The 24,269-nt window shown below is 55.5% G+C and overlaps 1 protein-coding gene across 1 annotated transcript in view; it reads left to right on the top strand.

Moving 5' to 3' along the window:
- The window catches only part of WNT3A (Wnt family member 3A), a 42,961-nt gene extending 19,269 nt beyond the window's left edge, over positions 1–23,692 (top strand). Inside the window, exons 3-4 of the mRNA XM_036124269.2 lie at positions 17,168–17,433; positions 23,158–23,692. Of these exons, the coding sequence (XP_035980162.1) occupies positions 17,168–17,433; positions 23,158–23,637 (746 nt within the window). The 3' untranslated portion in view covers positions 23,638–23,692. The remainder of the gene's footprint in view (positions 1–17,167; positions 17,434–23,157) is intronic.
- The last annotated feature ends 577 nt before the right edge of the window (positions 23,693–24,269 follow it).

The following is a 24,269-nucleotide window of genomic DNA, read 5'->3' as shown; positions in this document are numbered from 1 at the left end:
GAGTTCGGTGTGCTTGCTGTGGGTTGTAGTTCTTGTTTGTTTAATGACTTGTCTTTAGCTTGTGGTCAGCTAGCGGTTTGGCAAAAATTTCCTTAATGTCTTGGAGGGGAAAAAAAAAAGAAAACAAAGCAAAGAAAGAAGACTTTTCTGGTCTTTGCAGATTGTCTGTGTTGTGCAGGCTTTCAACATTAGCTTGTCTGCTCACAGCCCTGCCTTAGCCTTTGGTTCCTGCCTGCACTGAGCCTGAAGATCAGCTGTGGATGGAAGTCCACAATCTCTCCTGAGCATGCTCTCTGCCCTTGGTGTGCACATGGCTTTAACTTTCCTGGTACACACAGCAGCTTTTCAAACCCTTCATTCCCCAAAGCAAGTCTCCCCAACCTTTTTCCCCCAGATGATTACTATGTCTATTTTTGGCCCCAATTATAATTTTTTGCTCCATACGGCAACACTTGTTCATTTGATTTTCAGTGTTTTCCAGGAATATCCTCTGCTTAGTCACTGTTCTACCCTGAGAGAGTTCTGAGGTAGGCATCAGTTTTCAGGTCAAAACACACAAATTCTTGAGGAGCAGCCTCCACTCTGCTCCTTCTGGAACCGTCCACCCACACGGGAACAATTCACATTGCCACCTCAAGACTTCACTGTGCCAGGCAGGGTGGTGCTGTGACCAAGTAAAAACGCCTCAAAGCTCTGCTAACTTGTCAGAGACACCTTTTCCTTGATTCAGCATTTGCTTGGTTGCTAAAAACCTTGAACTCCCTTCCAGGGCTCTGATAGCATTGGCTCTGACAGTTTCTGCCCCATTCTTTCCATGTTTCTGTGGAGGGATGGGCCCTTGGAGCTCCTCACTCTGCCATTCTGCTGATGCCACTCCATACCATCTTTCCCAAACTGGCCTTAGAGGCCAGACAGGGCCACATTCTGTTAGTGGAGGCAGTTACAAAGGCTCACTTGGGTTCTAAGGTAGGGGACCCAGACTGTACCCCTCAGTGGCATATCGAGGTCCCCAAGGGACACAAGCATGAAGGATGGAACATGCACCGGTGCAGCTACCTCTGGAATGCAGAGGAAGGAAGGACAAGAGATGTCTGGGAGGAAGATACACTGGGCCCTGGGACCGCTAGTGTGCATGGAGGGGAAGACAGCTGAGGAGGGGTCCCGAGAGTGCAACCAAGCATTGCAGGGAGGGTTGGTGGTGCCAGATTGCCTTTGTTCAAGGGCCTGAGGCTCCCCTACTTCAGCCCCACAGGCCATGTAGGGAAGGGAGGGGGAGCACACCATGTGACCTTGACTGGTGAGTCAGTTGGCTTCCTGGAGTGTCAGCGTCCCTGTCTATAAAATGGGAGACTAATTGCCACTCAGCTGACTTCACAGAGCTGCTGGTAAGGCTAATTACATGGTAGTCCCCACGGGGACAGCTGCTGCCATGTGTGGGAGGAGTTAGGGTCACAGGATGCTGTGGTACATCAGCTGTATGAGGGCTTGTGTGTGTGTGTGTGTGTGTGTATTTGTAAGTGTGTGTGGTGTGGTGTGCATGCATGTGTGTGTGCATTTGTGTGGTGGGTGGGTGTACATGTATGGTATATGCATATGTGTGCATGAATGTGTGCATGCATGTGTGTGGTATGCGTGCATGTGTGTGTATGCATCTGTGAGCACACATGTGTGTGAACGAACATACACATTCATGTGCATGCAGGTGTGTGAAGATGTGTGTGCACATGTGAACACACCAGTATGGTGTGGTTGCCACCCACACAGGTCCTCTGCTGTGCCAGTGGTGTTGTGGCCTGAGGAGACATATTCAGCTGGCCCCTAGACACCCCTGAATGCTTCCTGCCCCCCCAGGTGAGAAGAAATGTCAGGGATTTCAGGAAGGAGACGGGAGCCTGACCTACCTGAAGCAGCTGCCAACTGGGTGGTGGAGGGAGGCAATGTCGGGTGGGGTCAGACCCCACCTGGAAGCCAGGAAAGGAAGCATGGGCTTACTTCTGGGCTCTATTCTACCCCATGGTCCACATGTCTGTTCTCTGCCTGTTCTGCAGTACAGCTGGAAATCAGGAAGTGTGAATCCTCCAACTTTGTTCTGTTTTTTCGAGACTGTCTTCACTATCCAGGACCCCTTGCCATTCTGTTTGGATTTTAGGATCAGCTTGTCAGTTTCTGCAAAAACAAAAGCTCACATTTTTAGGGAGTGTGTTGAATCTGCAGATCACCTTGGGGAATATTACCATCTTGATATTAAGCCACCCAATCCATGAACATGGGATGTCTTTCCATGAATTTAGGCTTTCTTCAGTTTCTTTCAATGACATCAGGCACTTTTCAGCATACAAACCTTGCACTTGCTTTGCTAAATCAATTCCAAAGTATTTTACTCTTCTTGATGCTGTTGTAAGTGGAATTGTTTCCTTAATCTCACTTTTGGATTGTTCATTGCTGGTGCATAGAAAAGCATGATTGGTTTCTAATATCGAGCTCATGCTCTGTAATGTTGCTGAAGGTTTATCAGTTCTGAGAGATGTTTTGTGCATTCCGTAGGATTTTCATATCATTGGCTAACAGGAACAGTTTTCCTTCTTCCCTCAAATCTGGATACCCTTTTTTTTTCTTGCTCCTTGCCCTGGCTGGAGCCTCTGGGACAATGTTGGGTGGCAGTGAGCAGAATGAGCACCCCTGATTTCCTCCTAATCTGAAAAATGGCTTTCAGTCTTTCACCACTGGGTATACAGTTCTTAAGTTTTAAAGATCCAGGTGTGAGGATCTTCATTCATATCAATCAATTAGTGACATGAGAGAGTTTTGATATAACGTGGCTCTCAATTCTTTGTGTTTTTTTTCTGAGTTATATGTGACAAAAATCACATAATGATCTATTATCAAAAATTTTAAAAATCTGTCAGCTCGTGGCCTGGTTGGGTCCTCCTTTCACTCTGTGGAAAACAAGGAGTTGGATGATGACCTGATTTGCACAGAGCTCCATGGCCCAGTTGTTATCAACATGGCCTGGAAGCCTGCGGGTCCCCTCCTGGGACAAGTGGGAGATGGTGGTTGTAGGGGTGCAGGCAGAGAGGAAGGGAGGATGCCTTGGAACCACCCATGCTGTCCAAGGATCCGGCCCATTTCCATGCACCCCCTGGGATACACAGACCTGCCTTGGAGTCCTCTGGGGTAAGCCATCATTCCCACTGGGATGCAGCATCACCCTCCCTGGCCACAAGTTCCATCCTTTCCCCATATGTTCATACATTGGGCTGCATCATCTCAGAGCCAAACCCACAACTCTCCAGTTATGCTCAGACATGCCTGCAAGCTCCTCAGTCGGGGTGGCCCCAAGGGCCCTTGGCCTCTGCACCCACTCTCTGCCGCTCTGCCCTTCTGCATTACCACCAGCCCCTCCCCGGGCCCTCTCCTGGGGCCTTATCCACTCCCCACCTGCTTCAGACATCGCTGCTGCGTACAGACTTCCCTGCCCATCCAGAGCGACCTGCCTCTGCACCCCGTCCTCACTGCTCCCCACAGTCTGAAACTGGCTCCGTCCCTGCAATCCTCATTCTCTCCAGCTCCATCTTATCTTTCAGCCCTCTGCCCAGGCCCCCAGAGCTGCCCCATGTTTCCTGACCCCGTCCCCACCACCACTCTCCCGGGACAAGCACCAGGCCCCTGCAGGGTACCCTCAGGTCTGCTGGGGTCCCCTGTCACACCCAGCAGGTGTTCCTGCAGCACAAACGGAAGGCAGCTGCTAGGGGAGTGCCAAGGAGTGCTTGGCACAGAGCTGGTGTTTCAGAAGGAGGTGCTGAGCAGATGGCTGGGCTTCCCAGGGGAGATGGCACCTGAGCTGGATCTCAAAAGTTTTTCTCTCTCTCTTTAAAACATGTTTACGGTGCTTTCTGGGGCTGTGCTAAGTGTTTTAACACGGCAGGAACTTGAGTCCTAACCCCCATCCAACCAACTGCTGCTAGGGTTGCAAGTGAGGACGCCGAGGAGCAGTGCAGGGGTCAGGCTGGGACTCCTGTGTGGGGGTCTGTGGGGTGCTGGGAATACCTGACAGGGCTCTGGGAGGAGAGCAGAGCTCTCTGCTGGGACAGCAGGCCCTCCTGTGCCCAGGGGGTAGGCACCCCAGGAGCAGACAAGCCCCTGGCTTCTGGGCTGTGGTCCCAGAGAGCTCCCACCCTCCCCTGCACCCTCTTGTTCCTTGAAAGCCTGTGTCCTGGCCCCTCTCCTGCAAAATGTCCACTTATACCTATGTCCTCCATGTCCCCTCCCAAGACCCTCCCCGCATCCACTCCCCTGTGTCCCCTCCCCCAAGTCCAACTCCCCACATCCACTCCCCCATGACCCCCATGTCACCTCCCCATGTCCACACTCCTTTCTCTGCCCTTCACTCCCTCTGCCCCCTCCTGTCTGTCCCCTCTCTCCCCACCCTTCTCCCATTTCTGCTGGATGAAAATCGTCTCAGCCCCCAGGCCCTCACCACTTGGCTTTAATGGAAGGAGAAATCCCCCTCTCCCCCTTGCCTGCTGCAGGGCTGAGAAATGGTGGAATTCATTGTGGCCAAAGAGCTGAATGGCCCTCAAGGAAGGAGCCCGCCAGGTACCCCAGAGAGAAGCCAGCTCTGGGAGGCCATTGTGGAGGCCCCAGCCTGCCCGCCTGGCCGCGCCTGTGGTAATCAATCTGATTGGATTAGGGTCAGGGCGACCCTAATCGTGTCAGAGGTCACCCGGGCTTTGTGGCAGGGTCCACGGGGCGCCTGGCCACCCCTGCTGAGGCGGCCTCTTGAACAGAGCTTAATGCCGCCCAGCCAGCTGAGGAGAGGGGCCCAGCCCTGTGTGGACGTGTGCGAGCGTGTGCATGTGTGTGTGAGCACGTGTGTGGGGGGCTGGGTCGTGCAGCTGGACCTCTGGAAGTCGCCGGAGCGGAGCGTGGGGTTGGGCGCTAGAAGTGAGCCCAGGCTGGGAAGAACTGCCCTTTGCCCTTGCTCCAGAAGGCAGCAGACCCCGTGTAACTTGCGTCGTGGGGCAGAAAGCATTTGAAGAATTTTGAGTGTGTGGCAGCTATCTGTCCCTCCAGGCAGGCCCCCAGGCACCTGAAGGGCCTGCTTTCCCCGAGAGCTGGCCAACACCTCCTCTTGACCGCCAGGGAGGTGAGGGAGGGGGTGGGGAAGACACAGGGCAGGCAAGGCTGGTCCCAGGGCTCAGTGCCCCAGCAGACAGGCCCACTGAGGCCCACTGCCAGCCTGGAGGAGGTCCGGCCAGGACGTGCCCCTGAGGGAGCTCAGTGGTCACCGTGGCACAGGTCCAGGCCAGTGGGCTTTTGGGCAGCACGTAACTGCAGGAAGAGGGGAGCGTGCCTCTCCCCCCAGCACCCCAGCCTGCACTGTCCACTCAGTCAGAGTGGCTACCCTGGGGTCTCAGGGCCAGGGGGATGCTGGGCCTGCCCCTCTGAATCAGGGAGCAGGTGTCCCCGGCAGTATATGGGGAGGGGGCTTCACTGCCCATGCAGAGAGATGGGCTGGCCCTTGCCTGGGGGTCTACACCTGGACCTCACCCGCTAGGCAGCTGAGATGGGGGCCGGGGCTGACCCTCTCAGCATCAGTCCTGGTCCATACTGCAGGACTCCCTGAGCCTCTGGGGCGGCGGCCGCGTCTACAGGTGTCAATCACGTTTTCAGCAAGGGTGTGCCGTCCCCCAGACGGTGACCTTCCTTCGCAGCCCCCTGCCGCTGTCCTTGGTTAGTCTCCTTGAGGGCCTGCGCTGGGGAGGAGGTGGTGGAGACATCTCCCCCGGGCACCTCCGGGAGGAGCCCCTCCCCGCGGTCGGGCTCCAGGGGGTGGTCTGTCGGCCGCCCTGTGTGTCCCCGCCGGCGCACAGGCTCGGGGCTGGGGCAGGCCGGCCAGGCCGGCCCAAGCCTCAAGCCGCAGGGCTCAGGAGGGGCCGGCGAGGAGATGCAGGCCCTGGGGGGAAGCGGCGTCCCGAATCCAGGTTGCGACCCCTGACCCCCATCGGAAAGTGTTTCGGTTCGCGGTGGCTGGGGGGCTCGGCCGGTCTCCACGGCCTCCCCCGTATATCATTAACTCTGCCCAGCGGGGGGGTGTAGAGGGGCCAGGAGAGACCCCGGCGACACCCCGCCGGGCCCGGCTCGGAACACAATGTCCCCACGACGAGGACAAGATTAAGCACAAGGGAAAGTGAAATGCTGGGGGCGATTCACACGCCCTCGGGAGAGCTGCGCTGCAGCGTGTGAATAGCGCGCCCCTCTCGCGCCGGCGGCCCCTGGGCCGCGCATACCTCCCGGTTGCTAGGACGGGCTTGCTATGGCCTAATCGCCGACGAGGGGGAAATTCATATAAAATATCGCGGGCCATTGTGGGCCTAACGCGGCGTGACAGTGCCTCACAAAGCCAGATTCATTAGCCCCAGCAGGTAATCAGGACGCCGGCCGCGCCGCCGGCCGGGCGGTGTCAGGGGCCGCGGCCGCAGTGGGGCGCGGGCCGCATTCCGCTCTCAGGTGGCTCCTCCTTTGTGCGGGACGCGGCCGGGGGTTAACGAATGCCGCCGCATCGGCCCCTCCCGGACGCTGCCCGCTGCAGACCGAGGAAGGTGGGCGTCGGCGGAGGGGCCGAACCAGCTGGCCCGGGGCTCTGGCCGTCCTCCTGGCCGTCTGGCCGCTGCGTCCTGGGGCCTCGGTGGGTGGAGGAGGCGCCAACTTACCGCAGGCTCTTACTGGCCAGAGAGAGGGAGGTGGGAGCATCTGCTGGCCTCTGCACCTGCCCAGGTGGCGCGGGACCTGCTCGTCTGGGTCCCCCTCCCTCCGCCCCTCACCTGCCAGGCGGGCAGTGCCCTGGGAGGCCCCAGAGGGCGGTGCCACCTTGTCGTCTGGGTCTGGTGTATGCCGGGGTGCCACACGCTGAGAGCAGCTCGAAGCGATGCTCCAGGAGCAGCGGCTGGGAGCGGAGAGAAGCCTGGGGGCTTGGCACCTCCAGGAGCCCAGGCTCCCGGAAGGCCCATCCAGCTGTGGGCACTGCAGCTGCCGAAAGGAGCATGCTGTTTGCTCAGAGCACCAGGAGGACTCGGCAAGGGTCCAGGCTGACAGGGCTGGCCTGGAGGAGGGGGGATGCACCCCCACACACCTGGCAGAAGGGAAGCCGCAGCAGGGCATGCTCAGCGAGCCTCCTTGCAAGGTGCTGGGGTGGTGGGGCAGCTGGGCTGAGACTGAGAACCCCTGCCCTGGCCAGGGCGCTGTGGTTGCAGGCAATGCCACGGGGGGGGGGGGGCTCCATGATGCAGGAGAGCATGCCCTCCACCCCCTGCACCCCCTTCTGCAGACCTGTGGGCTGCACCAACCTCAGTGCCATGGAGGTCTTGCCCCAAGGTCAGCACTGCCCAGAGGTGAGACAGCCTGGGGTCGCAGGGCGCCTCAGCTGAGGGAGAGCCCTTCCTCTGCCACGGGTCAGCCAAGAGAAGGTTCTGATAGGCAGGACCTGCAACTCTCAGGGGAGCTCGCCCCCTACCCTGCCCTGGGCCTAAGTCTCTGCCTCCCACTAGCCGACTGGAGACAGGCCCCTAAGTCCTGAACGCTGGTGACCAGGGGCCAGCCTTCGTGTAGGGGCCAGACAGAAAGTCTGCAGCCCATTGCAGGAAGGAGGGGATGTCAGAGATCCCCCAAGATAGCCCCCCATGTCCCTCTGATGTGGAGATTTCAGAGCCCCCCATATTAGCCTCTCTGTGTCCTCCTGATGGGGAGAGGAATCTGAGCCCCCATATTAGCTCCTCGGAGTACCTCTGAAGAAAGCGGTGTCAGGGCCCCCCATATTAATCCCCTGATGTCCCTCGGATGGGGGATTTATCAAAGCCCTCCATGCTACCACCCGCATACATCCATCTTAAGGACATGGTATCGGAGACTCCCCTCCCCCTCCCCATGCTCCCTCCTCTCTCCTGCCCAGGTACCATTTGGAGGCCCCCTTCCACAAGCCTGCTGGGTCTGGCCACCATCTGGAGGAGGGGTGGTGGGTCTGTGAGTCATGGTGCCCTGGGCTATAATAGAGCCTGGGGGTTCAGCCCAGGGTTGCATCAGAATCACCTGGGGACCCTTTAGAGAAATAGGTGTCCCTCCAAGAACATGGCCCAGGACCCAACATGTGTATGCCGTGATACGCTGCCCGGGGAGGCTGCTGCTGGGACAGCCCCTAGCCCTCCTCCCTGCAGGGTGTCCAGAGGGGTCCACCCAGGCAGGCAGAACGTCCCAGGAACTCCATTTCATTGATCAGGAGTCACATCTGAACCACAGCCCCCTTCCAGGAGCTTCTGCTGCCGGAGATCACACGTGTTTCTCAGAAAGGCCCCTCCAGCACCCCCTTAGTCTCATCCCAGGAGCATATGTCCCTCTCCGTCTCATCAGTGTGCGCCCCCACAGTCTTCCCCCAGGAGATGACAGGTGGGCCAGCTACCTCAAGGATGCAACCACCAGAAATACCTGGTGGAGTCTCAGGACTCCTTGTTGGGGGTGCAGGAGCCTCTCCCCGGGCCCTGTCTGGGCTCAGCATTCACTGCTGTGGGTGAGCAGTGGGTCAGCCACTGAGCATGCTGGGGCTGAGGGGGCCTGCAGGACCCATGGCACTTGTAGGCAGAGAGGAGTGCCCCTTGTCCTGTCTGGGCCAGTTCTCTCAACAGTGATACAAGGATCTGCCAGACCCGAGGCAGGGTGACCTGTTGGTCCCTGCTGAAACGGCCTCCTGGGTGACCTCTCTGCAGGAAGGTTAGCTCCAGAACAGAGGCTGCAGCCTTCTTGTCCACTAAGAACACAGTCAGTGCTCAATTAATGGTCGCCAGTTGCCAACTTCATGGTGAAATGTGAAAGATGAACTTTCTTCAGCACAAAGTACCCTAGAAACATAACCTTTTTGTTTGTTAAAATGTTTTTTCCTGAAATTATGATAGTTATTTTTTATACGTCTTATTCTCCCACAAAAAAAGTAAAAGTAACCACACTTGGCGATCCTAATTCGGTCCTCAAATGATCTCTGGTACTTCACAAGCCTGTGAAATTTGAATCTGGAAACAAGAATTTGTTAAGATCCCTCTAATTTTAAAGTTCTGAAACCCAAGGAGGCAAAGTTACTGCCGAAGCCCATCTCATGGGTGACACATAAGGTTCCACTAGCCTAGCTCTGAGGGACACTGTGGGGCTGCTCTCCCTGCCCTATCCCGGACATCCAGCTCTCACCACACAGGACTCCCTCAGCTGCCCCAGACGTTACTCATCCATCCATCTACCATCCATCCACCCATCCATAAATCCATCCACCCATCCATAAATCCATCCATCCATCCACTCATCCATCCATCCACCATCCATCCATCCATCCATCCACCCATCCATTTTCCATCCACCCATCCATCCATCCACCCATCCATCTACCGTCCATCCATCCATCCATAAATTCATCCATCGTCCATCCACCCATCCATAAATCCATCCATCCATCCACCCATCCATCTACCATCCATCCATCCATAAATCCATGCATCCATCCACCCATCCACCCATCCATCCATTGTCCATCCACCCATCCATAAATCCATCCATCCACCCATCCATCCATCCATCCATCCATCCATCTACTGTCCATCCACCCATCCATAAATCCATCCATCCACCCATCCATCTACTGTCCATCCACCCATCCATAAATCCATCCATCCACCCATCCATCTATCCATCCATCCACCCATCCATCCACCCATCCATAAATCCATCCACCCATCCACCCATCCATCCATCCATCCATCCACCCATCCATAAATCCATCCATCCATCCATCCACCCATCCATCTACCATCCATCCATCCATAAATCCATCCATCCATCCACCCATCCATCCATTGTCCATCCACCCATCCATAAATCCATCCATTGTCCATCCACCCATCCATCCATCCACCCACCCACTCACCCATCCATCCATCTACATATTCATCTATCCACCATCCATCATCATCCATTCATCCATCCATCCACCCCACTATTCACCCACCCATCTATCCCCCATCTATCCATCCACCCATCCATCCACCCATCCACACATCCATCCATTCATCTACACATTCATCTATCCACCATCCATCATCCACTCATCCATCCACCCAGCCATCCATCCATCCCTCCATCCATCCATCCATCCACCCATCCACATACCCATCTACCCAGCACCCAGCATCCATCCATCCATCCATCCATCCATGTATCCACCCATCTACAGATCCATCCAATCAGACAGCCAGCAACTCACCCACCCACTCATCTACCCATCCATCCATCCCAATCTTGCCCCAGAGTTCAAGTTGCCAAGCTTCATTGTGTGTCATTATTTCCCCTATTCTATCTCTCATGAACTGTAAGGCAGGTGACTTAGCACAGCTCAAAGCCAAGAACTTGATCCACAATAGCAGAGCCTCTCACTAAAGGCAGGATTCCCCTAGTTCATCCTCCTCCTTTCCAGTACAGGGATTCTTTCTTCTCCTTAATTAACAATTGGATGGGTAGTTCATTCAACTTTTGAAAACCTGGATTGTTAGAAATTTCACCAGATAGAGCGGCAATCCATTTTCTTGCAGATTTCTTACCTTGGTTCTTGAGAATGGGCACCTTACATTTTACCCACCTCATATTCCTAGTTCTGAGCCTAGGGTTTAGCTCTTTATAGACTCTCAGATCCTGGATGAATGGATGGATGAATGGATGGATGGATGGATGGATAAATGGACCATGAGTGAATAAAAGGGCGCTGGATGGATGCATGGGTAGATGGATAAATGGATGGTGGATGGACAAATGGATGGTGGATGGATGGATGGATAAATGGGTGGTGAGTGGATAAATGGATAAATAGATGGTAGATGGATAAATGGATGGTGGATGGGCAAATGGATGGTGGATGGATGGATGGATAAATGGATGGTGAGTGGATAAATGATAGGTAGATGGTAGATGGATAAATGGATGGTGGATGGATAAATGGACTGTGCATGGATAAATGGATGGTGGATGGATGGATGGGTAGATGGATAAATGGATGGGTAGATGGATAAATGGATGGTGGATGGACAAATGGATGGTGGATGGATGGATGGATGGGTGCGTGGGGACATGGATGAATGGATGGGTAAATAGATGGTAGATGGATAAATGGTTGGTGGATGGACAGATAAAAGGATAAATGGAAGGATGGTAGATGAATGGAAGGGGGGATAGATCATTGATACTTTGCAAGAACTCAATAAATAATTGGTAATGAAACAACGTCAAGTTTCTAGCAAAGATGACCTTCCCCAGGGAGGATGCTTAACTCACAGAACAACTTTGTCACTACATTCCCTCTCTTCTTCCTTTTCCCCACCCCGACCTCAATTCTGAAATTGTGACAGTCATTTTCCATATGTCTTATCCTCTCACGGAAAAGTGACAACATCTGGCAGTCCTCGTTCTGTCCTCAAATGATCTCTGGTACTTGACAGTCCTGTGACATCCAAGTCTGGAAACAAGATCAGTCCAGTTCTGGAGTGCTGAGACCCAGGGAGGCAAAGCCCACCTCACGGGTGTGAAGAAGCACCACGGGGCCAGCAGGGCAGGCCTGAGCAGCTCCAAAGCCTTGGGCCAACTCTATCCCAGGGGCCCGTGTGCCCTCCTCCTCCCTTGACCTGCCGGACCCCATTGCCGGTGACGGTGACAGAGGTGTTTCCAATCTCATTCCAAGGACGTGATTCCCTTCCCATGGTGGGATGGCTCGCCTCCCACGCCCTAGCTGCCTCTGTTGTGTAAACAGAAGCAGAAACCTCTGACAAAGCTGCTGTCGGTGGCTAAAAACCTTGCCGTGACTGGGGCGGCTGCCAGGGCTCCAGACCCTGGTCTGAGTCCTCACTGTGCCCTCCCCACCCACGGCCTCAGGGGAGCCCTGTCCCACCTCCTGCAAAGCCTGAGGCTGCCCCAGCTAGTCAGACCGTGACCTTCTTGTTTCAAACCCCTGTGGAAATCTGATAAAAGCAATGGGTTCTCTATCCAAACACACACACACACCCCACAAGTTTTCCGGCATGCCCTTGATTCCTGCTCACAGTGAAGCCTGCCCAGAGACCCCTGGATCAGAAGCCCCACTACTGTGGGGTGTCACCTGGACACACTGCTAGTCTTCCTTCTGCACGGCCTCAGCATGTGTTTTCATGTTTTCTTTAGAAAGAATTGTAGACATACGGAAGCATCACAGGAATGGTGCCCAGAGTCCATATCCCCTCCCAGACCTCCCCCAGGGCTGACAACCCACAAATCCAGCTGCATCCATCAGAACAAAGATCCATCAGTGTTAACTTAGCTCCAGACTTTACCCAGATTTCACCTGTTTTTCTGCCTGTCCAGATCCCATCCTAGGTCCGCCTGGCCCTTGCCCTCCGTGCCCTCAAGACTAGGAGGAGCTCGGGCAGGCCTTTTGGGTTTGTCTGATGTTTCCTGATTCTTTGGTGAGAAGGCCTCCATGGGTGCCCCCCGCCTGCCCACTGGGGTGCCCACAGCCCTGACCGCTTGGGCAAGGTGGGGCGGGACAGGCGTCTGCAACTGCGTGGAGGCCACATCTTCCATTTTAAGCAGGCGGTCTTTGCCAGAGCAAACCACCTCATGCTTTTCTGGCCGCGGGTCTCGTGGCCTCTCCTCAGAGGCATCTTTTCCTTTGGAGCAAGTTGAAGGCAGGCTACAAGGTGTCCTCAGCCTTCGGGACTTCGTGTGTGATGAGCCCTTTCCTCGTGGGGCAGAAAGGGAGATTGAGGCCCATGGGGAGGAAGGCCTGGGCAGGGTCACACAGCCAGCTGGTGACAGAGCGGGGCAGGACTGAGTTCCTCCTCCAAGTTCAAGGGGGCCCCCCCCCTGCCCCGAGCACGTCCTTCCCCTCGAGTGTGTCTGGTGGCCTGGCCTGTCTGCCTGAGACTGATAAGCAGCCAAGCCCTTGTTCGGGGAAGGGACAAGGCCCTAGGCTCGCCGGCTCTCCCCTTATCTCAGTCTCCTCCACAATGAGTGGTTCTGGCCCTCTGGGCCGGGGTCGGGCACTCAGGGCCTGGAGAAGGGCCACCAGGGGCCTCGGCCAGCTGGAAGCAGCCAGAGGGTGCAGCGGGGAAAGGCCCCGGGTGTGTTCACTGGGTTCCTGGAGTGCCCAGGACATACGGCCTGCCCCAGGAGCCTGCAGGCCCCCGTACAGGGTGCAGGGGAGGCCGCAGGCCGGGGCTCTGGCGGGGCGAGCAAGCAAGGAGCCAAGCCCACCCTCAGAGAAGAACATTCTCTTGGGAAGACAAAGTAAAGGCGTGGCTCTGCTGGAGGGAGGGACAGAAGGACAAGCAGTCCATGTTCAGGGCACACTGGCATTTATTCACGGAGGCCTTCGACCCTCAGAAGGCAGCTCCACACCTGCCCGATGCATCGTGTTACAGAAGCAAAGCGAGGCAAGGGCGTCCAGCATCTGGGGGAGCGGCTGACTGGCTGGCCTTTGGGAAAGGGGACAGTGAAGGTTGCTGAGTGGGGAGGGATGGAGCGCCAGCCCCCAGGCTCAGATCCTGCTGGGCCTCCCTGTCCAGCCCAGGGCCCCTGGAAACGAAAGATGAACACAACACAGTCCCCGCCTCAGGGAGCTTCCAGGCTGGGGAGGGAATGAATCAGGAGTGGACGGAGGCAAGGCCTTCCGGGGCCAGGCACTGACCACACCCAGACAGTGTGGTCTGGACCCCGGCCTGAAGAGCAGACAGGGGAAATGGCAGGTGCACATGCCAGGGGAACAGCAGAAATCGCCCTAGGGGAGGAGGGGGCTGAGTGTGGCTGGAGGCCAGGGAGCAGCTCCAAAGCTGGGAGGGCAGCAGGTGGGGCAGGCCTGTGTGCAGGTCAAGCAAGACATAACCCCAAGAGTTATGTCCGGGACCAGGCAGGGCTAGGTGGGCATGAAACAAAGGGCTGTGCCTTCAGCCTGTGTGTGCATGTATCTGCGTGTGTGTTTGTGTGTGCATGTGTGTTTGCATATGCGCACATGTTTGTGCGTGCACATCTGTGCATGTGTTTCTGTGTGTGCACGTTTGTGTGCCATGCATGTTTGTGTGCACACACGTGTGCATGTGTTCACATATGTGCAGTCTGTGCACGTGTGCATGTGTTCGTGTGTGCATGCATGTTTATGTGTGCACATGTGTGCATGTGTTTGCATATGTGCACGTCTGTGCATGTGTGCATGTGTTTGTGTGTGCATGCATGTTTGTGTGTGCACATGTGTGCATGTGTTTCTGTGTGCACACGTTTGTGTGCACACATGTGTGCATGTGTTCACATATGCGCACATCCGTGCATGTGTTCGTGTGTGCATGCATGTTTATGTGTGCACATATGTGCATGTGTTTGCATATGTGCACGTCTGTGCATGTGTTTGTGTGTGCATGCATGTTTGTGTGTGCACATGTGTGCATGTGTTTGCATATGTGCACGTCTGTGCATGTGTTTCTGTGTGCGCACATGTTTGTGTGCCGTGCATGTTTGTGTGCACACATGTGTGCATGTGTTCACATATGTGTGCATCTGTGCATGTGTGCATGTGTTTGTGTGCCATGCATGTTTGTGTGCACACACGTGTGCATGTGTTCATATATGTGCACGTCTGTGCACGTGTGCATGTGTTCGTGTGTGCATGCATGTTTATGTGTGCACATGTGTGCGTGTGTTTGCATATGTGCACGCCTGTGCATGTGTGCATGTGTTTGTGTGCACATGTGTTTGTGTGTGCATGCATGTTTGTGTGTGCACATACGTGCATGTGTGTTTGTGAGTGTGTGTGTGCGCACAGACGTGTGACACACACATGTGGGTGGGGGGAGGCTGGAGGCTGGGGGTGGGGGTTCCCTCCAGGAGCCTCTGATGGTGCAGGTGACAGATGCTGAGGGCTGGACTCACGGGAAGGCCTGGGGGGTGGGGGGGAGGCACGAGATGGTCAATGTGCGTTTTTCAGTGACAGGTGTGTCGGGTGTTGAGTGAGTCTGAGTGTGTGCACGCTGCTGGCTGGAACCCGTCTCGCCGTTCCCTTGCCTCTACCTACCTGGGCTTTGGGGCGTGCGAGCTTGGGGAAGCGTGGGGAGCAGCCCACAGCCTCTGCCTGTGGCCTCTGCTCGCCACCCAGGATGAAGCCCCCCCGCTCATCCCCCTCCCAAGACAAAAGCCCCCTGGGCACTGATGTGGGTGGGGAGGCAGCCGCACCCCACGATGGGAGCCATTGGGAGCCCCAGCACTGTGCAGGCCTGCTGCCCAGGAGGACCGTGGGGACATGCAGGGCACCCACCCCACGCCCGGCATGGAAGGCCTGGTCGGGCCCATCATCACGTCTCTCCTGCTCCCTTCTCCCTCCTGCCAGCCCAGGAAAGGTGAGCTGCCGGGACCACCTCACAGCCACAGCAGACACCCAGCCTAGGTTCAGCCCCAGGCCCGCCGAGCTCCAAAGCCCATGGTTTTCACCTCGGTTTTTAAATTCCTGCTAATCAGCCCATTCGCTCCATGAGGCCATCACGCTCCCTCCCACAGAACCTGGCAAAGAGCAGGTGCTCCGTACACGCTTGTGGAGGAATGAGGGAGTTCCACCCGCTCACACACAGTAGCCCCCTGCCCTCGCCGTCCACTGCAGGGGATCACTGCTGCGAACCCTCACTGCAAGGCTTGCACAGACCCAGGAGGCACGGTGCCCTCATGTAGTCTGAGGAAGCCTGGCTGGGGATCGAGCCTCTGCAAAGCCCCCTCACGCCCTGTGCTTCTGGGCCTCCCTCAACGCCTCCCACATGCCTCTGTCCACTCCTGGTCAGTCTCACCAGCTCCTTCCCAAGCTCCAGCCCTCCTCCTCTGCCCTTCTGCAAAACCACTTCCCCAGACTCAGTTTCCCCCCCCTGCCTTTGGGGGCCTGGGCAGCCTCCGAACCAGCCCCCGGGGTCAGCAGCAACCTGGATGCTGGAGGCCCTCAGAGTCTCCAGGCCCGAGAGCAGGGTCCATCACAGGGCAAAGTGTGCACCGGTCTTGAGCAGGTCCCAGAAGGGGTGACCCTTCCTGGAGTTGGGGCGGGGGAGGGGAAAGTGTGCAGGCAGAATGAGAGGCGCAGGTGGACGGTGTGTGGGCCAGGAGCTGCCACCCAAACAGGCCGTTAGGCTGCCGGAAGCTTTCGGCATGGACATCTGGGTAGGGGGGTCTCCACCCTGGGCTGTTGGGGCCCAAGAAGGAGGTTTTGTTTTTTGTCTGCCTTTTCTTGGCAGATGATTTGAGATTCACCCATGCCATTTATTCCGTTACTGCTAGACAGAATTCCATTTTGCTTTTTTCCGTGAGCTGTCGCTGACACATAACATTTGTTTCAGGTGTACAACATAGTGATTCGATATATGTATGCATTGCAAAATAATCACCACAGTCAGTCTGGTTAATACCCATCACAACACATGGCTACAGTTGTTTTTCTTGTGAAGACCTATTCTCTTAGCAACCTTTTAAACACACAGAACAGATTTGTTAGCAGCATCACATCCCCAGGACTGACTTATTTCAGGCCGCAGATTTTTATCCGTTGACCTGTTCATGGACGTCTGGGAGCCTCCAGACTGGGGCTGTTACAAATAAAGTAGCCATGACATTTGCTTCCTGTTCCATGCAAGCACCTGAGTTTCCTCCCGGGCACATACCTAGCTGAATGGCCTGGTCACATGGTAGGTGTCTGGTTTTAAGAAGCTGTCAAACCACTTTGCAAGGGGCAGCACCAATTTCCTTGCCCCCAGTAGCGTTCGGGGTTCCGATTCTGCCCATCCTGGCCAGCACTGGCTAGGATCTGACCCTCGGATTGCAGGGGTCCCTGCGGCTCCTCATGGGGAGTGATGTCCAGAGCCGCTCCTTGGGCTTGTTGGCCCTCCAAGTACTTTCTCCTGATATTCGGCCTCCTCCTTGGGTCTTCTGCACCCCTCTCCTCCACAGCCCTGCCTGGCCACTCCAGGGACTGAGTCTGGGACCCACGCCCATCCCAGGGGCGCAGGCCCAGCCCAGCCAGGGGCCGCGATGCCTCGGGCCAGGCTCCACCACCCCAGCCGCTGCCAGGTCCTGCCAACCCAGTCGCCTCTCTCCACAGCCACCCGGGAGTCCGCCTTTGTGCACGCCATTGCCTCTGCCGGGGTGGCCTTCGCCGTGACACGCTCGTGTGCCGAGGGCTCCGCGGCCATCTGTGGCTGCAGCAGCCGCCACCAGGGCTCCCCGGGCGAGGGCTGGAAGTGGGGTGGCTGCAGTGAGGACATCGAGTTTGGCGGCATGGTGTCTCGAGAGTTTGCAGACGCGCGGGAGAACCGGCCAGACGCCCGCTCCGCGATGAACCGCCACAACAATGAGGCCGGTCGCCAGGTATGTTGGTCGCTCTTGGCTGGGGTGCGTGGAGTGGGGAGTGTACTTGGGGTGCACGGCCCTGCGTGCTCTCAGGTGCACAGGGAGCCGTCCACCCAGGCCCCGTGCATCCTGCGGGTGCAATGGGGGGCCATCTCACCGCGGCCCTGTGGGGTCTGGGGGGTGCACCCTCTGACCACATTCCTGAGGGTCCTGGGCAAATAGAAGCTTTCTGAACAGGATGTGAGCCCTGGTTCCCTGAAGGGTGTGGCTTGGCGGGAGTACCATGGGAGGGCTGTCTCTGGTGACCAGGAGGGTATGTGCTCACCTACCGCCCAGGGCTGTCTGAAACAGCCCAGCCCAGTGGCTGCACAAGGGTCAAGGGCATCCCCACAGGGTGGCAGAATGGCAGAAAGGCCTGCGTGTCCAGGGAGGAGGACAGTGAGGCCCTACAGCACAGCACGCGACATTCTGTGAAAAGGAAAAGCACACACAAGTTGACGTGGGCACCTCGGAGAAGCCACACCCTGGGCTGGCATCTCAAAAAAAGCCTTCTGCCTGCAGCGGTGTGGAAAGGAGCGCATGCAAAGTAACACAGTTATCTAGGTGGAGGGAAGCCGGGAGCCTTGGAGCAGCCTAAAGCGTATGACTGCCAGTGAGGTCACCCGGTAGAATAGCATGGGGAGGGCAGAGGAAGAAGAGACACGGGGACCAAGCTGGAAAGACTGGGTCTGAAGGTCATGGGGAGCCAATGGAGCACAGACCACTTGTGGGACCCAGAGAGCTCCCGTAGATTCAGCCGCACAAAGGTGGCCCTGGCCTTGGAACCAGGGGATCGCAGGGGACTGAGGCATTGGACGGCCAACGACAGAAGACAAGGTGACTGACTCATCTTCCTGCCCGAGACAAGTACAAATACAGGACGAAATGGGAGAAGTGTCTTGTTAAAAGCATAGGGTGCCCACCTGTGTACCACCACCTGACTTATCCCAGGGAGGACAGTGCAATGCAGACAAGAAATAGTTCTTCAATAAAGGGTGCCCAGTCAATTGGATAACAATATGGTGGGAAGAAAACAACAAACCAACCTTGACCCCTACCTCACACCACATATAAGGTCAATTACGAACCCAAATGGAAAAGGTAAAACAAAGAAACACGTTAGGAAGAAAACATAGGAGAACATTTCTGTGACCTTGGAGTAGGCAAAGGTTTCCTAAACAGGACCAAAAAGCACTTACAATGAAAGAAACATGTAGCCATAATGTGGACTGCATTAAAGTAAAGAACTTCTGTTCATAAAAAGACACCGACAAAGGGTATAGGAGGCTGAATAGGAGACTCTGCACAGCTGGAAGAGAACATAATGGGAGTTTCTGGGGAGCTGGTGTTCAGTGGTGGCAATTTGTGAAATTTTGTCAGGTTTTGCATTTATAACATATATACTATTTGTATGTATATTATGCTCCCATAAAGTTAGTTTAAGTGTAAAAGAAGTAACCTCATCTGATGAGGAATTAGCAGCTCAAGGGCCAGGAGAAGGCAGAGTCCTGAGCCCAGTACCCAAGGCAGCTTTTGTCCTGATCTGGACAGAGTGCATACACTGAGCTGCACTTCCAGCAGCCTCCCAGAGCTGAGGGGCCCACCAAGGGTGTTATCTCTAGAAAACTCTCCTCAGTTTAGGCTGGGACCCTGAGGAGTAAAGGAAAACCAGAAGTAGACCAGCCTTTGCTCACGTGTGCAGGCTCGAAAAATCTCAAGATCTGAGAACAGATTATGGTGATCCCAAATTGCTGGTTTTCCCACACACCTGGAAAAAGCAGGCGAATCCTCTTTGGAGGATGATCACCTTATTCAAGGTCAAAAAATGTTTCTACAAATAATTTTTCAAACACAGCATCCAGCACATAATCAAAGGATAACCTGTCACATGAGCTGGTGACACAATGAGTGATCATCGGCAAAAACCACAGAAACAAGTCCACAGGGACTCCAGATACTGGAATTATGAGACACAGATTGTGAAAAAAGAAATATGCTTACTTAGGTTTACAAAGCCAAAACGTGAGTCTGAATGTCTCAGAGGGGAACTGGAAACTATAAAAATATAGAATATACTTGGGAAAGAATCACATAGCCGTTATAGAACTGAAGGGTCTATGAGGAATGCCAAAACATAAGCATCCCTCTGTACTCCCCGGAACCTCACTAAAATGACAGTGAATGAATGTTGAATGAACGAACACTCCTGACCACATGGAAACCAGGGGCTAACAGTGGCAGCAAAAGTTTCAGACTAAGAAGCAGATCCATGAATACTTGGGTCTTAGGAGAAAGTAGAATCTTAAACCAGTAGAGAAGAACTCTGAGAACCAACCCAGGACTTACTAGTATTGGGTGTCTTGAAAAGTAGAGATAAATAATGGGGCTAAAAATGGGAAGATGGGTTGATAATCTACTTTTTTTTTTTTTTAAGACTTTATTTATTTATTTGACAGAGAGAGAGATAGCAAGAGCAGGAACACAAGCAGAGGGAGTGCGAGAGGGAGAAGCAGGCTTCCTGCCGAGCCAGAAGCGCGATGTGGGGCTCGATCCCAGGACCCTGGGATCATGACCTGAGCCGAAGGCAGATGCTTAATGACTGAGCCACCCAGGTGCCCCCATAATCTACTTTAAAAGCAGTTTATAACCCACCAGGTCTTCTGTCCAACTCCTTCCATCCAGGCAAGCCCCCACCCCCACCCCTTTACCATGGCAGAAGTCAGGAGGTGTGTTCTCCAGGAAGGGCAAAGCACAGTGTGTCTGCACTGAGGGACACCAAGGACAGTCTGGGTGAAGGTGAGGCTTCCCAAGTGAAAGTAGTCTCCATCTACACATGCCTTTCTCTTCCTAGTCTCTGTATCCCACAGTGAATCTTGATGACCCTCTAGGCAGGAGAATGGAAGATTCTCCCCTGGGGATTGGACCAACCCAAGAAGAGACTCAAACATACTGACTGGGGTTCCCCCATGAAATAACGGAGCCAGGTCACTGTACAGTGAGGGCCCATGCTGGTAAGCCCTCACCAAGCACATGAGCTTCCAACACGATGTGTAGTATCCTCCTTTTAAATATGAGCAGACAGCCAAGGATCACAGGACATCTGAGGAAGGCCTCTCACAACCACAAAGGTGAAGACCAAAACAAACAAAAACAAAACTGGTGGGAGAGAGACATTGTAAAGAGAGATGAAAACTTCAAAAACTGCCACTATTCCAGGCACCTGGCTGGCTCAGTTGGTAGAGTGCGTGACTGAGGGTCATGAGTTTGAGCCCCACATTGGGCATAGAGATTACTTAAAAAAATTTTTAAATGATTGAAAACAGTTAAAGAAAAAAAACTGCCACTATCCCCAGAGAGATAAAATACTCCTTCCATAAAAGCAGAATAGGATGTTAAATTAAAAGAACATTCAGAGAGGGGGAAAAAAGCTGCTAGATACTAAAAGTAGAATAGCAGAAACCAAACTCTCAGCACAAAGGTTAGCAGATACTTGAGACACCCTTCTACGAAGTAGAAGAAAAAAGAAAAAGAGATGGACCATAGGAAAAGAATGGAGAACATGGAGGATCTGTCCAAGAAAGACAATGACGAACATGAAGAGGAATCGGCAAAGAAGGCAGGAGGGTTCCCAGGACTGAGGATCACAAGTTTCAGACCAAACAGACCCAGTAAGTGACTGTAGCACATGAGAGAGGAGACCCATATCAAGACCTATCACCATGAAATTCACAGCCTACGACACAGAGGAGCCCTCCACACCGTGGGTTTCATGCAAAGGATCAGGAATCACAATGGCATCAGAGTTCCCAAGAAGAACAATGGGAGCTGGAATAAAAATGGAGAGGTGCTATCAGAGTTCTGAAGGGAAATAAGATTCTAAGTCAAGCATTTTATACCCAGCTAAACCATCTTGTCCACTTTCTAAGTAGAGAAGATGTGATTTTGGGCATGCACATTTCACAAAATCTACTAGACACCCTCTGAAAAAGATGTCTCCAAGAAGCTGAAATCTTAGAATACGAGGTGTGTTTGAACATCTCAAAGAGGATATTTAGACAATTCAGGGAAAGTTTGAGTCTGAATCTGTAATAAGTACACTAAAAACAGCAACAACAAAGTTTTGTAGGAAAGGAAAAGGAATCATACCCTATCACAGGGCTCGGCTGGGTATGACACTTAACATAGTTCCAATACGGCCAGTGCTGAATATTGATCTGACTGGATTATGCTTCTGTTTTTAGGGTGGAGGGCGCTGGGCAGGTGTGCACTGCAGTGGTGGGGTGATGGTAAAGAGCTGATTTCCCACCCTCCGTGGTGAGAGGGGAGACATTGCTGGAGCCCCCAAGCTCAAGAGGCAGCAAGACAAACATTCTGTTAGAGATGCAAGAGGCACAGGTGTTGCCTTGGCTGGTCGGGAAGGTGCCGTGTGGGTGTGGGAGCGAGTCTCAGGAACTCTCAGACTCTAAAGTATATGCAGATACAACTCTGATAAAAGCAAACCTAAAGACACTGAAGAGGTCTCTCCTCTGGAAAAGAGAAGAACATGGAGATGAGACAGAAATTAACCGGGGGAGGGATGCAGTCATTACTGATGCCCCAGGAAAGGGCCAGTGTGAGAGGGAAGTGTAGAAGACACAGCAGGAGAAGGGGGCAGGGAAGACGCAGCATCTGGACACAGAGCCCACCTCACACTGACCAATAGGGGTATAATGGGACTCGCGTCCGTAGCTGAAAATGTTCTGGTAGCCACATTTAAAAAGGAAACAGGTGACATTAGTTTTACCAGTAAGTGTTACTAAGGTAGATATATCACCCAACATGTTATCATTGCAGTAATGGTCACCATCAATACTAAACCAGTGAAGGAGATAGTTTACACCCTCTTCTTGCATGAAGTCTGGGGACTCTGTGCGAGCCAGCATTCAGCACAGTGCACTTTGGACCAGCCACATCTCCAGGGCTCATGGTGGTAGGTGTCCACCACGGTGGTCAGTGCAACCATAGACATTCGGATTGAGTCACACGCCCCTTCGCCCCCAACCCCATCCCTTCCCTCAAAGAGAGAAGGGAAAAAACCCATTCCTTGGCCAGGCCCTGTGGCTTTTGGCCTTCAGGACCCCAAAGTCCCCCAGCCTTGTCCCCCCACACTACCTCCCTCCTCTTGGAATTGCCTTCCAGCCCCATAAACCCAGCTTCCTGGGCCCTGAAGGTGCTCTGCTCAAGCCTCCTCCGTTAGGTGCGCTCAGGTCAGCCCCCAGACTTGCCGCCATGTACACGTCCTCTGCGCTGCGTCTTAGGCTCCTCAGGTCAGCATTCATGTCCTCCCTCCCGCATGCCCGGACCAGACCGTCAGTTACTGTTACTGTGCCTTCCCTCCCTCGCTCAGTCATAAAGGCTGTAGAAATAGACCCAGCCCGGAGAGAGGTGAGGCTCCCAGCCCTGCCCTCCGGGGATCTTGGGTCTGCCAGGGTGCGAACCTCGGCAGGCACGTGCCCTGCCCCGGAGGCGGCGCCGGGAACCCGGAGAAGGGCCTCTATGGAGGAGACAGGTTGCGTTGGGCTCGCCAGGAGCTCATGGGGCGGGGGGCCGCAGGCAAGCAGCACACCCCGGGAGGGGGGGGACACGGGCCCCCGCGCAGACGAACCAAACCGGGGAAGGGGGTGCTTAGGGCCCGCCCTGACGCCCCTCGGCGCGCTCCTGCAGGCCATCGCCAGCCACATGCATCTCAAGTGCAAGTGCCACGGGCTGTCGGGCAGCTGCGAGGTGAAGACGTGCTGGTGGTCGCAGCCCGACTTCCGCGCCATCGGCGACCTGCTCAAGGACAAGTATGACAGCGCCTCGGAGATGGTGGTGGAGAAGCACCGCGAGTCGCGCGGCTGGGTGGAGACCCTGCGGCCGCGCTACACCTACTTCAAGGTGCCCACGGAGGGCGACCTGGTGTACTACGAGGCCTCGCCCAACTTCTGCGAGCCCAACCCCGAGACCGGCTCGTTCGGCACCCGCGACCGCACGTGCAACGTGAGTTCGCACGGCATCGACGGCTGCGACCTGCTGTGCTGCGGCCGCGGCCACAACGCGCGCACCGAGCGGCGCCGCGAGAAGTGCCACTGCGTCTTCCACTGGTGCTGCTACGTGAGCTGTCAGGAGTGCGCGCGCGTCTACGACGTGCACACCTGCAAGTAGCGCGCGCCGCCGCGGGCCGGGCCGGGGCTCCTCCCTGGACGGGGGCGGGGCTCCTCCCTGGACTGGGGGGCGGGGCTCCTCCCTGGACTGGGGCGGGGCTCCTCCCTGGACGGGGGGGCGGGGCTCCTCCCTGGACGGGGGCGGGGCTCCTCCCTGGACTGGGGGGCGGGGCTCCACCCTGGACAGGGGCGGGGCTGGGGCTCCTCCCTGGACGGGGAGGCGAGGCTCCTCCCTGGACGGGGACTGGGGCTCCTCCCTGGACGGGGCCGGGGCTCCTCCCGACAGGGCCGGGGCTCCTCCCTGGACGGGGGGGCGGGGCTCCTCCCTGGACGGGGGCGAGGCTCCTCCCTGGACGGGGGCGGGGCTCCTCCCTGGACTGGGGGGCGGGGCTCTTCCTGACAGGGGCGGGGCTCCTCCCTGGACGGGGGCGGGGCTATTCCCGACAGGGGCGGGGCCCCCAAGTGGGGCTTCTGGATGGGGGCGGGGCTATTCCCGACGGGAGCGGGGCCCCAACTGGGGCTCCCAAATGGGCAGGAGTCCGCCCGACATGCGCTGATTTCCTGCCTGGATGGGCGGGGCTCCTCTCTGGGGGCGGGCCTCCGAGTGGGGCTCCTGGATGGGGGTGGACTTCT

The sequence above is a fragment of the Halichoerus grypus genome, chromosome 2 (assembly GCF_964656455.1).
Source record: "Halichoerus grypus chromosome 2, mHalGry1.hap1.1, whole genome shotgun sequence".
NCBI lineage: Eukaryota > Metazoa > Chordata > Mammalia > Carnivora > Phocidae > Halichoerus > Halichoerus grypus.
This window is presented reverse-complemented; position numbering and strand designations above follow the sequence as displayed.